The sequence below is a fragment of the Ahaetulla prasina genome, chromosome 1, assembly GCF_028640845.1.
Source record: "Ahaetulla prasina isolate Xishuangbanna chromosome 1, ASM2864084v1, whole genome shotgun sequence".
Taxonomy (NCBI): Eukaryota; Metazoa; Chordata; class Lepidosauria; order Squamata; family Colubridae; genus Ahaetulla; species Ahaetulla prasina.
Genome location: NC_080539.1, coordinates 193,775,371 through 193,789,474, shown reverse-complemented (window position 1 = coordinate 193,789,474; position 14,104 = coordinate 193,775,371). Strand labels below are relative to the sequence as shown.

General features: G+C 37.1%; 1 protein-coding gene across 1 annotated transcript in view; it reads right to left on the bottom strand.

Annotated features, from left to right (window-relative positions):
- Positions 1–564: 564 nt before the first annotated feature.
- ERBB4 (erb-b2 receptor tyrosine kinase 4) overlaps positions 565–14,104 on the bottom strand; it is a 1,012,642-nt gene continuing 999,102 nt past the window's right edge. The window contains exons 27-29 of the mRNA XM_058186165.1: positions 13,442–13,489; positions 11,352–11,649; positions 565–8,800 (exon numbers count right to left, since the gene is read on the bottom strand). Of these exons, the coding sequence (XP_058042148.1) occupies positions 8,355–8,800; positions 11,352–11,649; positions 13,442–13,489 (792 nt within the window). The 3' untranslated portion in view covers positions 565–8,354. The remainder of the gene's footprint in view (positions 8,801–11,351; positions 11,650–13,441; positions 13,490–14,104) is intronic.

Here is a 14,104-nt window from a genome sequence, read left to right as displayed (position 1 = left end):
AAACTTAAACCAGGATGACAAAATCTTCAATTCCAGATTATTCTGTTTTACCAGAATACTCAATCTCTGCAATGTGAGAACTTTACAAATGAAAAAGTATGTTGTTTAAACTAGTCAGCTGCTGCTGTCATGTAAGGTACTTCACTTTAATCTCAGGACACTTGTCTATCAGGTTTTCAAGAAAATCTTGTACAATGTAAGGAATGTTGAAATTATAGTCACATGCCAAAGTCATTAGATCTCATTAGAATTAAATGATCTCATTAGGAACAAATATATTAAAATATAATAATTAGCTATAGAGAAAATTCTCTATCCTAGGTCTTCACTGGTTTTGAAGCCTTCAATCTGTCTCTCTCTTGGTTCAAACTACATTGGTCTTTTTTGCAGCTTTCTCAAGACCAGGCATGATCAAAGATTAAATTGATATACAATAGACTAGATCTTTGGCTTAACATTTTGATAGGCTAATCTATCAATAGAGAGTAATGCAGGGGTGTCCAAACTTGGTCCCTTTAAGACTTGTGGACTTTGCTGGCTGAGGGACTCTGGGAGTTGAAGTCCACAAGTCTTAAAGGGACCAAGTTTGGACACCCCTGGAGTAATGTTATAATAATTAGACAATGATTATAATGATAACAATTTCTTCTCTGGAGAATATAACTTTCAAGAACTGGAACATTTTCCACAGTACTCTACATTCAAATCTCTGTCTTCAGTCTTGGCTGCCCAAACAAACATTAATTACTGAATGCTTTTGCAAGCATTTCAGCATGCAAAAGTATTAATTATGGAAGACTAACATAAGGTGTGGTTAGGTATCATAACTGTTTGATAAATTGATCAAGTTGGTTCTTATAGCTTCTACAATTGCAGAATATGTGCTATAAACCAGCTGGCAGAGATGGCTAACAAAAGAAACTCAACTCTGAAGAAGAATTCACTTCAATGATTTAGAAGACAAAAGCTTCCTTTACCTTTATATGCTTTTGTAGCAACATGGTCCCAGCATATTAATCCTATACAATACCTTATATTTAAATGAATAATAGGTTGGATATAAAGCAAAGAATGTTTTAAAATGAGATGGATATTAAGTTGTATTAGGAATCCGTATTTTCTAGAACAGATCAGACTGCAATGACAGGCAAAGGACTAGATGCTGCAAATGGGGGAGGGGAGACTGAAGTGGATACTTTCAAATCACAAGTACATGTTGGTGGAAATTTCTAAGAGAAGGTAAGTCTAAATTTACACATACAGAGGAATTTACAGTACATATAGAAATTTTCCTTTGTAGTAAGTAAATCCGATCATTCAAGACAATGGTTCTTTTGCAAGAATATATGTGACAATTTGATACATTCCACACTTTATTTATATCACACTTTTCTTATTTTAATAAATAACTCAAAGTAGTAAATATACCTAATCCTCCTTTTCCCCCACAACAACAACAACCCTGTGTGAGGTTGAGCTTTTCTGCCTAAGGGAGACCTAGAATTCACAATCTTCTGATTTCTAGCCTGATGCCTGATGCCTAGACCAAATTGGCTCACATGTTTGCAAATATGTCTTGAGTGGGGAAGGGGAAGAATTGAATAAGAGCTGGAACCACCTCATAGAAGAATATAAATTTTGCATCCTATGCCACTTGGATTTTTTTTCTCCACCATTGAACACAATGGTAAAAGTGCCCTTCACAGTCCTGGCTGTTCTCTACAGGAAACCTAATAGGATGAAAATTAATTCACATGGCATGCAATGTAGTTGGGTCTTATGATATAGCTTAAATTTAAACTTTAGGATAAACTTCATTTTCTTTTAATTGCTGCGTTTTCCAGAATTTGAAAAAGTGATCCAGGGGAGAAATTACTGCCTTGGGAGAAAAAAAATGACTTCTATTTTCTTTTACTGTTTGTGCGGGGTTTTAATGCAGAAAATTACTAGACGTCCATTTTTAGTTCGAAACAGAATGGTCTGGTGCTCTAAGGGCTCTTGAAAAGGGCTTCTACTACAAAGGAAGTATTCAGTTTCAAACACTGTGTAGTAAACATAGGATTCCACATGCTATTTTGGGGATTAAAAGTTATATACCCTTCAACTGCATTTGATTCACAATGGTATATCTTATACAGGCTGAGAGTTCACGGTGTCTGTGGATGATAGCTTTTGTTCAGTTTATTGGCTGTAGAAGGGTTCTGATGTATGCCGGCTCAGTTCAGTCTGAGACTTTCAGTACGCAAACGTTGTGACTTTCTGAGGCAACATTTTCTCTCCAACTAGTTTGATAAGGATTCCTATATCACCTAAGACATTTAATGATTTTTAATCCACAGTATTGATCATAAAAACACAAGTATTAGGAGTAGGGTTAGTGCTCCCTGAGATACACTTTCTTGTGAAATGTTAAGCTCTCAATTAGTTTTAGAACTTAAATCTAGAATAACAGGGTTGAAAGGGACCTTGGAAGTCTTCTAGTCCAACTCTGCTCAACCCTATACCATTCCATACATATGGCGGTCCAATGTCTTCTTAAAAAGCTCCAGTGATGGAGAACCCACAACTTCCTGAGGTAAACTGTTCCACTGATTAATTGTTCTCAGTATCAAGGAATTTCTAGGTTGGATCTCTGTTTAATAATTTTCCACCTGTTATTTCCTGTCCTGCCCTCAGGTGCTTTGGAGAATAAGTATTGGAAGACTGCCATAGTCTTTGATTCACTATAGTCTCTAATTCATAGAATTGTATTCATTTATTTGCCTGTATAATCCATGGGTATAAAATTACACCTATGGGGTTTCTCCCTCCACCAGGAGTAGAAAAATTTCTAAAGCACCAGAACAATTACAAGCACCAAAATTTCATGTTGATAGGATAGATGGCATAAAAAAGAATCCCCTCAAGGGATGCAGTTGAATTGCAGCTGAGAACCACTTTGGCCTTCACTTTGAGGCATTACCACCATTAACATGCCATTGCTTTCCTGCTCTCCGCACCAACATGCATGGAACTGCTGAAGTAACCATTAGCCAATTACGGCCCCTCTAGCTGAGAGCACAGAAAATGTTATTTCAAAGAGACCCTCCTAGAGAAACAAAAATCCTGTTCATTGCAAAAAGGATAAGTGATAGTGCTAATTCCCAATCCACCAACCTTACTTGCAATGCATCTGGAGTGCACTTTTGTGGTCACTGGTGTAAATATAAGAAGTTTTGGCACAAGAAAAAAGGATCCCAGCTGTGAAGCTGCCTTCTTAAATTCAGTCAATGTGCTGCTGCAAAGTAGACTTAGCACTCCGACAGAAGTTTTTAACTGGGGCCTTCCTTCACAGAGGTTCAGGGTCCAATCCCTGGAGCTGAAGGATGTATTGGGGGTTGCTGCTGCAAAAGCAAAGGAAGATTGCTCAGAATGGTTGACTTTTACACCATTCCTTCTTCCTTCCAGGGGAGATATTTATTGCCAATGCAATAAAAAGTGAAATATAGCTGGTTTATGTTGCTAGGAGGAAGTAGAAACAGGGATTCCTTTCATTGAGAAAACAGGATTCTCAAACAGCAATTAAAAGTAGCTTCAACTAAATTTCAGGTGCCTGAGCCATGGCAATACTGTCTCAAGTCTCTAACAATCTCATAGTATGAAATCAAACAAATTGTACACCAATCTTGAACCAGCAGGAAGTTGTGGTATGGTGGATTTCCTTATTACCATTGTGCACTAATTACATACCTCGTATGACAAATGATAATTATGTAAATTACACAAATAGATTTTACTGAGATATTTGTGGATATTAACCCTGGCCAGTAGTACATTTAATTCATTTTTCACCTGATTTTGTTTTGTACTGTCATTTAGAACAGGGGTCTACAACCTTGGCAACTTTAAGACTTGTGAACTTCAACTCCCAGAGGACAACTCCCAAGTCTTAAAGTTGCCAAGGTTGGAGACCCCTAATTTAGAATATTATTTTTTATAGCTTGGACAATACTTTAAAGATCAATAATAATCACAGTTTCACAGCTACAGCTACTGTGAGATTGGTTTCAACTATTGGTTGGAAAAACTAAAATTTTATGCTATCTTTCTGATTCAAATACTTTCATTCTAAAATCCTAAGGAAGAAAAATAGTAATCCTGAATTTTAACATCTATTACTATACAGTCCTACATCAGAAAATAAAGCTAATATGATGGAATTGGAATTCAATCTGCCTAGGCTTTATGGTGAAGTATAGAGAGAAACATGCTTAACATTGGCCCAATGATGTCCTAATTTCTGCATGGAGAAATTTGCAATATAATTAGTTTGATTTATTTACTTAATTACTGAGTTTTTTATAGCTTGGACAATACTTTTTAAATACCACCTCATATCTATTAAGTGTGGGATTTTTTAAAAGAAACTGTGTATATCATGAGTTGCATTTACATGAAATGTAGCAGGAAAGGATTACCTTCCTTTCAAATCCATTCATAAAAAAGACTATCCATTCATAAAAAACATGTTTAAATAAGCAGTCCTGTATTGCAATGGAAGACAAGTTTGTTCTAGGGTCTGGCTCTGCAACTCCATTACTATAATGTCTACAATTAAAACCAGAACTTATGATTTTCACTGGATCCAGCAGTGGAATAAGAAGGAGTCTGACCTACCAGGCTCTCTTCTAGAATCAAGGGAGATGCAATTTACACAGGAAACTCTTAAGGACTTATAGGCGGGACACATAAATGTGCCAGCTAATGGCTATTTCTTTGGAAAATTAGAAGTGTTGAAGTTTCATGGCTCCTTCTGGCAAGTTCTGTACATATGTAGGGAGTGATAACTATTGAGAAGAATGGAAGCTACTGCTAATTGCAGGATTTAACAAGTTATCAACCTGGAAGAATCAATTACTTAGGCATCTGGACTACAACATACATAGATCACACACTAGGTCCCATACGGTGCCCTTTAGCCAATAAATATTGGTTACAAGGCTATGGCTGATTATAAATGTAAGTCAGGAAACTAGAAGACACATGCTTTTTAAATGAAGATAGCTACAGAAGATAAAGCAATGATTTTCAAATATTCCTGATTTTTAAGACCACTCTTTTCTCTTCTAAAATAAAAGCAAATCCATGACTTATATTTTAACTACTTTTCCTTTTTGCAACAAAAGCAAATTCACTGAGCTGGATGGATCATATTAACTATTAAACTTTTAAGGAAGAATTAGAAGGCTGCAGTGTTATTTTTTTTTAAATCAAGGTTTGAAGCAAGGCATGGATGTCTGCAAGAAGTGGGACATGTGGCAGAATATATGTTATGATATTCTGATGCAAACCACTCCAGTGTTGTGTACAACACTGCAATGCATGTAGGGGGGAAAAAATAAATTTACATCATGTTATCATAATACTTGTTTTGCCATTTTGGCATCATCATTGTTAGCAAAGGAGACCTATAGAGTTAGGATTTTGTTTGCCTAACTGAAAATCTGGCCCTCATCAAACGTTCATTTCATATTAAATAGGAAGAAGGAAATTGTGCACATTTAAGTAGAGAAATTGTTTACTGTTTTATACTTTTTCTACGGATACCTGCAGACTATGTGGAATTTTGGGGCTAAGAGTATCCAACAAGCTGCACCTTGAAGAAAAATAAAATTGCTTATCTAAAGAAAAATATCCATATAAAGCAGTGATGAAATCTGAACCTGTTTACTACCGGTTTGCTGCCTGTGCACGTGTACCAAATGCAAGGTGTGCGTGCGTTCAGTGCACGCCAAAAGGAGGCATGGGATAAGTAGAACAGCACGCAGGGGTGGTGGTGGAGTGATCAGCTGTGGCACACAATCTTTTTTTTTTTACTTTTAAAAGCATTATTTTTACAACCATTTCGACCAAAGAGGTTATAAAAACAATGCTTTTAAAAGTAAAAAAAAAAAAAGGCTCTGATGTTCACGCGGCTCAGCTGGGCATGGGCCGGGTGGGGGGGCAGGGATTTTTGCTACCAGTTCTCTGAACCACCCACTGCCATTGCTACCAGATCAGCCGATCTGGTCTGAACCAGGAGCATTTCACCCCTGATATAAATTCAGAAAGCTTGTTTTGAGACAAATACTTATCTAAATGTCATTAACATCTGAGTTTTCTGATTTGAGAATACCAGCAAGCAATATTCTAGATCGATCAAGGGCAGAGCGATTAATTTTGTATTATCTGCTTTCCAAATTACATTGGAAAATGGATTTGGGGTTGCAAGATTCAATGGTTTGGTTCTTTTTTATCTAACCTACTTGTTTGGGTCCTTTGTGGTCACAGCTGTAGGCATCCTAACAATTGGCTCTGTAAGATCTGTCCAGGTTACTCGCTGTATGTGTCATGCTTTGGCTCCTGCCTTAATCTCCAGTAAAATCATTCTGTCACTGATAACCTCATGGGATATGTTTTGTTCTTTGCTGAATCCCAAAAGAACATGCCTTTCATACAGCATACCAAATGAACGAATAAGGACCTGCTATTTAAGAATATCAGCTTTTATACCCATCTGCTGTTAAGTAAGTCCAATGCCTACCTCTCACAAGGGTTTCTTAATATGCTTCTTTATATTTCTGAAGACAATAATCATCGTGTTGCACCTTTTAAATTTTGTCCATCAGAGTTAAGTACAAATCTTATTTCTACACTGATTCTCTGTTCTTCTACCTTTATTCTCTGTTTTGAAATTAATAAACAGCAGCCTGTATACACTAAGATAACTGATTCCTCCTAAAAGTGCATTCCAAATATATTAAGATTTGAGAATGAAGGTGAGACTTTTTCTATTCTTGTGCCTTTCAATGCTACAATTTCAAGGAACCAACTATTTTTCTTTAAATCAACATGTAAGAGCCAAAAGTAAAAAAATAAATGAGCAAATGCTGGGAGATTACTTACAGATTTGATTGAGAATATAACAGCCACAAACACCCTTAATTTGTTTAAGCTCTTGTTTAGTGTTTCTTCTTTGTGCTAGAACAAAACCTCTCAATAACAGTCTCACAATAGTCTTTACTGGGGAGCGCAAATCAGTCCTTCCCCTTTTACCTTCAGAGTTCCCTTCATATGTGTTCCTTTTCTTGTAAGAGCCAATATCCAAAGTTGGTACTTCAATATTATTCCTGTGAGTAGTAGTTGCACTGATGAATGAAGTTCCAAAGGCTTGACTTTCACTTTGTTTTGGCAATACCAGAGTCACCTTTCATATATAGATATAGTATATATATTTATATTATTATTCATTTTACATTTTAAATTATTTTATTTTGCTGGTCACTTCCATATTGCTTCATTCAGATTCCAGAATAAAGTTCAGAGTAAGGACAAAATATAAAGAGAATGAAAAAGAAAAGTTTAAGTGCAAACTAATTTTCCAGTGATTTCCCGAGCGTGTTTTACCTGTCCTTATTTTTTTCTTTTTCCATTTTCCCTCCTGACCCTGCCTTAAAAATGTTAAAGTGTTTAAAAATCCAGTGTTATTCTTCCTTCTAGTGCTATATAATGCTCTCAGCTTTAGCTGATAAAGAAATGGAGGGGAGAATTATTACATGTTGCATTCAATGTGTATAAAACATGAACAGGAGGCTCTCTTTATATAAATATTCAATATTCATTGGCACTGTGCCCTCAAAAAGCCCAAGTTAGTTTGTGTGTGTATGTGTATGTGTGTGTGTCCTGATACAATTTTTTACTTGTAGCCACCTCTAATTTCATGCACCAGAACAAGAATGAATGAGGTCTCTGCCTTGGAAAAGAACTCACAACTGCAAAAGTAGAGAGAGCAACTGGCCATTAGCAAGCTGGATTAGACATTTTGATTAGGGGGCAGAATTAAAAATAAAGGTTAAAGAAATTGGCCTTTTAATCTCAGTCATCAGGTCACATTACCTATGGTATAAAAATTGTCTTTTTCTACCCCCTTCCCATCTTTTGAAATGGCCTTGCCTTCTGCAGGAATGCTTCAGTGGCTCTGGCACTTCCTGCTGATAGAAACTGACCAGGGTGACTTTCTTGGCTGAATCGCTATAAGAACACCAGAACACTGACAGGAGGCAACCACTTCAGGGGCAGTTCCTAGCATGTCTGGCTAGTCTGATCTTTTCTTCCTCTAAAAGAAGTGCTTGGAAAGGAAGAAAAGCCAGACTTTTTTTTTCCTTTTGCTTCTTTCTAAATTCCTGGAATCATTGATTTAAATGAGTCCCTTCTCTTTGCAGACATCAAATGGAGGGAAGATTTGGCAAGAGAAAGTAAGAAAAGGGGGAGGAAGGAGAAGAAAAGAGGGAGGAGGAAGGAGAGTGCTGGTATGGTTTCCCCATTTCTCCCTGGGATTACACTACAGTGTTTCGGTGTCTGTAGGGTGGAGGGGGCAGCATCATGCCAGGTTTCAGAGAGAACTCTGAGAGGTATTCGGGATTCTCAGCCACAGTGGGCCGGATCCTTCCATTTTGTTTGTAAAAATATTTTGTGCTGTATTCCTGCAGGTAGTCCGGATGCTGTAGGGTACTTCGTGGAGGCAGGCTGTGATTCCAATAACCTGGGTTATCAAATGCCTTTTTGGGCTTTTCTGGCAACGGAAGCCCATTTTTCTTCAGGTACTCTGCATTTTCAAAGGTGCTTGCAAAGGTGTTGAGGTACAGGGGCTCATTCACATATTCATCCTCGACTTTGGACTGCCCAGTTTGGTGGTTGTGATAATCTGGGTTGTCCAGAGCTTGAAGATCACCATTCTTCCACCGAGAAACAAATGGATTCTCCTCCACTGGATTCAGGTGATCTTGGAAAAAGGAAAGAGAGGTTAATTGAAATGAAAATAATTTCTACTGCAATGGGTACATTAAGGAAACATAAGATTATAAATTCGTGGAAATAGTTTGTAATAATATATACATATGCACTAGGAAAAATACATACAAAAATGCATAACTGAGTGAAAAGACAAACAAAACTCCATACATTTGAAACACAAATTTGGAAGCGCACATGGAAATGACTAATAGGGATTTATGGGTAGGAACTGAGACTAAAGGTAATGAACAAAACTATCCCATCCCCGTCAGCCTCTTCATACTTTAAGTTCCATAATGGAAACATTTCTCCGAATCCTTTTTCCTTTTGGGGAAAAACACTTCTATGATCAAACATTGCCCGCTATGGAATATTCTACTCCTAACACCTAACGTTTTTGGTACGTGTTTTATCTAATACTGGTTTTTTTCTGCAGTGTTGCATTATTGTTATGCTTCCATGTTTTTATGTTTATACTTAGTGCTACATCTTCATAACCATAAGGTGCCGTCTTGCTAACATGACTTTCAACTGTGATAAACTCAGTCACATTTCATGTAAGTGAAAACAAGCTGCTCCCTAGGAATAGGTGAATACAGAATCAAAAAACTGGGTTGTTACCTCCTGGTCTGCAGAAACATATAATTTGGTTTCAGGAAAATATTGTGTGTGTGTGTGTGTGTGCGCGTGTGTAAACAAGATTGGGCAACTTCTTAATTTCTTTTGCATTATCATGAAATATTTCTGCTGGGAAAAAAAGCTAAGAAGTATTTTTATTATTACATCCAACCTTGCCCATAAGGTAGCTTGAAACTGGCATCCAATGGATGCTAGATTGTAAAATGGCACGCTTATTTTCAAGTAAGCTGAGCTCAGTCCAGGGGTGGTATTCACTTACCTTCACTACCGGTTCGCAAATGTGAGCACGTGTGTGCACATGCTCACTACGATCTTGCATACCTCCTCCATGCATGTGCAGAGCCTTCTGCGCCTGCGCAGAGGGTCAAAAATGGGATGACGTCTGGGCAGGTGGGCGGAGCCTCCCACTGCCGGTATTACCAGATTGTGCCAACTGGATAGAGCCGGCTGAATTTCACCACTGGCTCAGTCTACTGACAGTTTTGCACACATGCCTCAACTTATTAGAATCAGTGATGCAAAAAATGTTTCTTTACGTTGCCTTATTGACTCTTAAGGGAACGAAACACTTACATCCAATAAGTGTTTATCTTATTGTGACAAAAGGGGTTTTGAAAGATGTACAAGACTGGGAGAAAATAATAACTAATACTTAATTGGTTGCATCTTGGTTATCAAAGTTGATCATAGAAAAGATCAAAATATCAAAAAAATCTTGCTTTTTAAAAGTTTCCTTGCATTTCAACATTTAACAAACATATAGACTAAACCAAACACACAAACAGAAGCTATGCAAGGAAGCCAAGTAATTCTTGTGGAATTTAAAAAAAAAGGGATTGGGGAACAGAAAGAATGCCATAGTATTTTAGCTCTAGTTACTTGACCTGATTTTTCAGGAAACAGTACATTTCATAAAAACCCATGGGCTGCTGAATGAGTGATATAGATTTCAATTAATTACAGTGCCAAATGTTGAAGCTTGACCAAACAGGATCACCTCTTCCTAGGAAGAGGCAATGAATATAACAAGGAAATGCTATCCATTTTCTTTTCCATATTATATGGTTGAGTACATTAAGGGCAGCAGGAAACTAATGATGTGTTTCCTTTTAGCCCAGTGAGCATTCTGTTCAGCTGGTCATTGAGAAAAGCAAAAACAAAAAAAACCCTTAACTTGAAAGTAACCTCTACTCTGCAGCTAAGCTTGCAATGTAATTGATAGTCAAGCCTCCTCTTAATGCTACAAATACAATGCCAAGAGTGTGAGGTCCTATAAACTCTTCCATCATAAAGCCAATGTAGAAAAACAAGACTCTGCTTCTAGGAGATATGTCTTTCATTTTACAGGTTGAATTGGTTTGATTGAAACAGAGAATAATTGAGACAACCCAGTACCAAACAAGAACCATGTGAAGTTAGGTCTTTTCCTACTTCCTAAGTCTTCCCACATGCACCAAGGGGAATCAGAGCATAGCCATCCTGTGATAGCAGGTGGGCATGCTCTGGGGATAGTAGCCCCACAAGGAACCTGGCCTGATGCCTTGTAAGGCTTTAACGGTTTAGGGTTCTTTCCCTCTATGCCTATATACATATGTATAAATGGATGGGCTGGCTTATGAAGGCATGTGTGGCCCAAACTTCAACCTGGGAACCTATGGCTCTTTGGATGGAAAAGATGATACTCCCTTACCTTGCAATGGTTTTTCATCCAAATAAATCTTATGCAATGGTACCACTTACCAGTTCAGCTTCGAGGAAGGCATGAGAGAGATATGAGCACCAGCTGATGTCAGCCATTCTTGCTAGGGTTCATTTTATCTGTATAGAGCTCCAACCAGAATAATCTCTGAGCATTGATTATGTGTGTGTGTGTGTTTATTATCACTATGTGAGAGATATACCTGTTTTGCACTTTTCTGGCATTGGAGTCATATATCCTTCTTCATCCAGCTCAGTTCTTGGCCCTCGTTCTGGGATAAAAACTGTTGGGTCAGCGCTATACCTCTGAGTGATACTGTCATCTTGTGAAAGACTTGCCACTTGTTTCCGTAAAGTACCATTGCAGCAAGTGTCATCACAGATCTCAGCAGCTCCTTGCCTGATGGGAGCTTCTGGAGCTATGCCTGGTATGGCAGTTCTGTATGGCAAAGGAACTCCTTGTTCTGTAGACAAGCTTCCATCTCTGTAGATAAACTGATTCTATAAGAAACATAAAACACCATGTGAAAATCCCCCAAAGAATTAACATTAGAGCTTAGTTTCATGCATATAAGATGTTCAATTATTTGCTCAATAGGCATCTTTGCTATGCAAAAGTTTTAGTTGTAACTGTTTCAGTCAGCATTACATGTATTTTTTAGTTTGTTGTTTGAGTCTCCAAGCATTGGCTAAAGGAACTGAGTGAATTCCAAGATGCATAGGTTTGCATTATTGCTGGATTCAACTTAAATTCCATTGGCTTAAAGTAATTCAAGATGCTTAGTTTATGCTTTTCAAATATTACACTTCAAGAACTGAAATTTAGTGCATTTTTCTTAGATTTTAGATTACCATACAAATAATCTGCTACCTCAAATAAGAGCCCAACCCTAATCCATCATCGATTACTGCCAAATCTAAATTCAACATTAAATGTAAATAAATCAGAATCAGATTCTATTTAACATTTTTCCAAAATCTGATGATCTCTATGTGTTATTTCTGTGTTGTTGTTTTTTAAAAAAATCCCTAGTATTACAACATATTGCCTTCTATGTACAACCACACTTCTAGGGTTAGTAAGCTACCTCCCATCCCCCAAAACCTGGCCTGAGAAATTGTGCTACATTTATTCCTGCCAATTCATTTTTCATTTCCTAGAATTTCGCAGATGCGTTTGGCCAAGATAAACCTCAATATTTCACATAATACAAAATGTTACAGAAAGGACACCAAGTGTCCTAACTCTAGAAATTAGCTGGCCTGCAGAAAGATTCCTTCAGTGACTTCCGCAATTGAGCCCATGTTAGTAGTCCTCTGTAGGAAAGGGTAGAGGGGAAAGTACTGCTGGCAGAAGGCATTCACAAACAGAGTACAAGTGTCTTTAGAGCAAGGCTCTAAATCTTTGAAAACCATCCAATCCTTCCACTCCTCTCTGAGAAAGATGATCTATATATCACATGTTGTTGGAGCTCTGATGTGAGCAGGCAAACAGTGGAAGAGATTTAGACAATCACCTGGGAGAGCAGACTGCTTCCTTCCTTCTTGAAAAGGAGATCTGAACTATTCATTGGATTCCAAGGTATCTTCCTTATCACCATAAGATTATTGTTTAGAGTACAGCATTTAACATCCATACAAACATATTTCCTTTCACATTTAATTTTTATATTTGCCTTCAAGCTATATGAACTGTTCTGAATTAAATGTGGGCAATTTTTGGTTGTTGTTTATTAGATTTTTGTTTTGTTAGATTTATCAGGTATTACAAAAGCTAGTTGTCCCTCCAGCTGTTTTATCTGATTCCTTTTTTTCAGAGAAGGTTTAATCTTATGAAGGTTTTTAATACACAAAGCTTTTTCAGTATCATTAAACCCATCCTAGCTTCAAAAAATGTTATGGACCAAAGATAACACTTTGAATCTCCCAAATACTTTTAGAATTAAGGATAATTTTACAATGTTTAGCCCTCCTTAATTTTATTATATTATTATAAGTTATAACCAAACAATGTCCAGAGAACCCTGTTCAACAAAACAAAGCAAAAAATTATTGTAAGGCAAATATTAATCTCTAGTAACATCTGATTCTATCCTAGAATTTTCTGTTAGAGTTAATGAAATTTGTGTTATTCAGCTGGACTCAGCAACAAAACATGATCAGCTCTCACCTACCCTTGGAAAATGAGAGAATACATGGGATAGTGGAATTCATGAAGGAAGAAGAAGGAGAAGGAGACATTTAAAAGGATAAACAAATCCTAAAAGATGAAGGTTGATTGTGAAATACTTACTCCTGACATAGGGGTGTAGGCAGGAGGAGGGCTGTGTCCAATTTCACTCTAATAAGAAAGAAAAATGGAATGACCAATATAGTAAGAGGTTACATGGATGAAAATAAGTCATATGAATTCTGTGAATTGGTGGAAAAACCATGAACAAATTAGAGAGATTTATTCAAACACCAGTCAAATTCACCCCTTCTTGCTCAGCACATCTCCAGAGGCAGTTTTGTGTGAACTCAAGGTATGGAGAATTTGACTGTAGAATAATTAAGGAAAGTCTGAAAAGAGGTGTAGGACTTTTTTGCACAAAAGAATGATTAGTATGCAGCAGGTCAGTTGTCCCTCTAAAGTGAAGATTTAAATGAGATGAGCTACTACTATTAACCTAGTCTAAAAGGAAGAGAAAGGCTATATTGCTTAACAATGGAGACAACACATAGATTTTACCTGGATAATTATATAATCACAATACTCATTCTCTATAGTCTGGCTAAAAGACAGCAGATAAAAAGAAATACCTGTCTCTATGGCAGATTTTCAATGACTGAAAAATTAATGTGCTCATAGTTCAATAACACAGAAAGATAAGAGTCTATTGCTGGATGTTGCTTCTCTTTCTATGTTTTCATCCCAGTAATGTTCTAATGTCCTGCATCTATTGCTATATTTCCT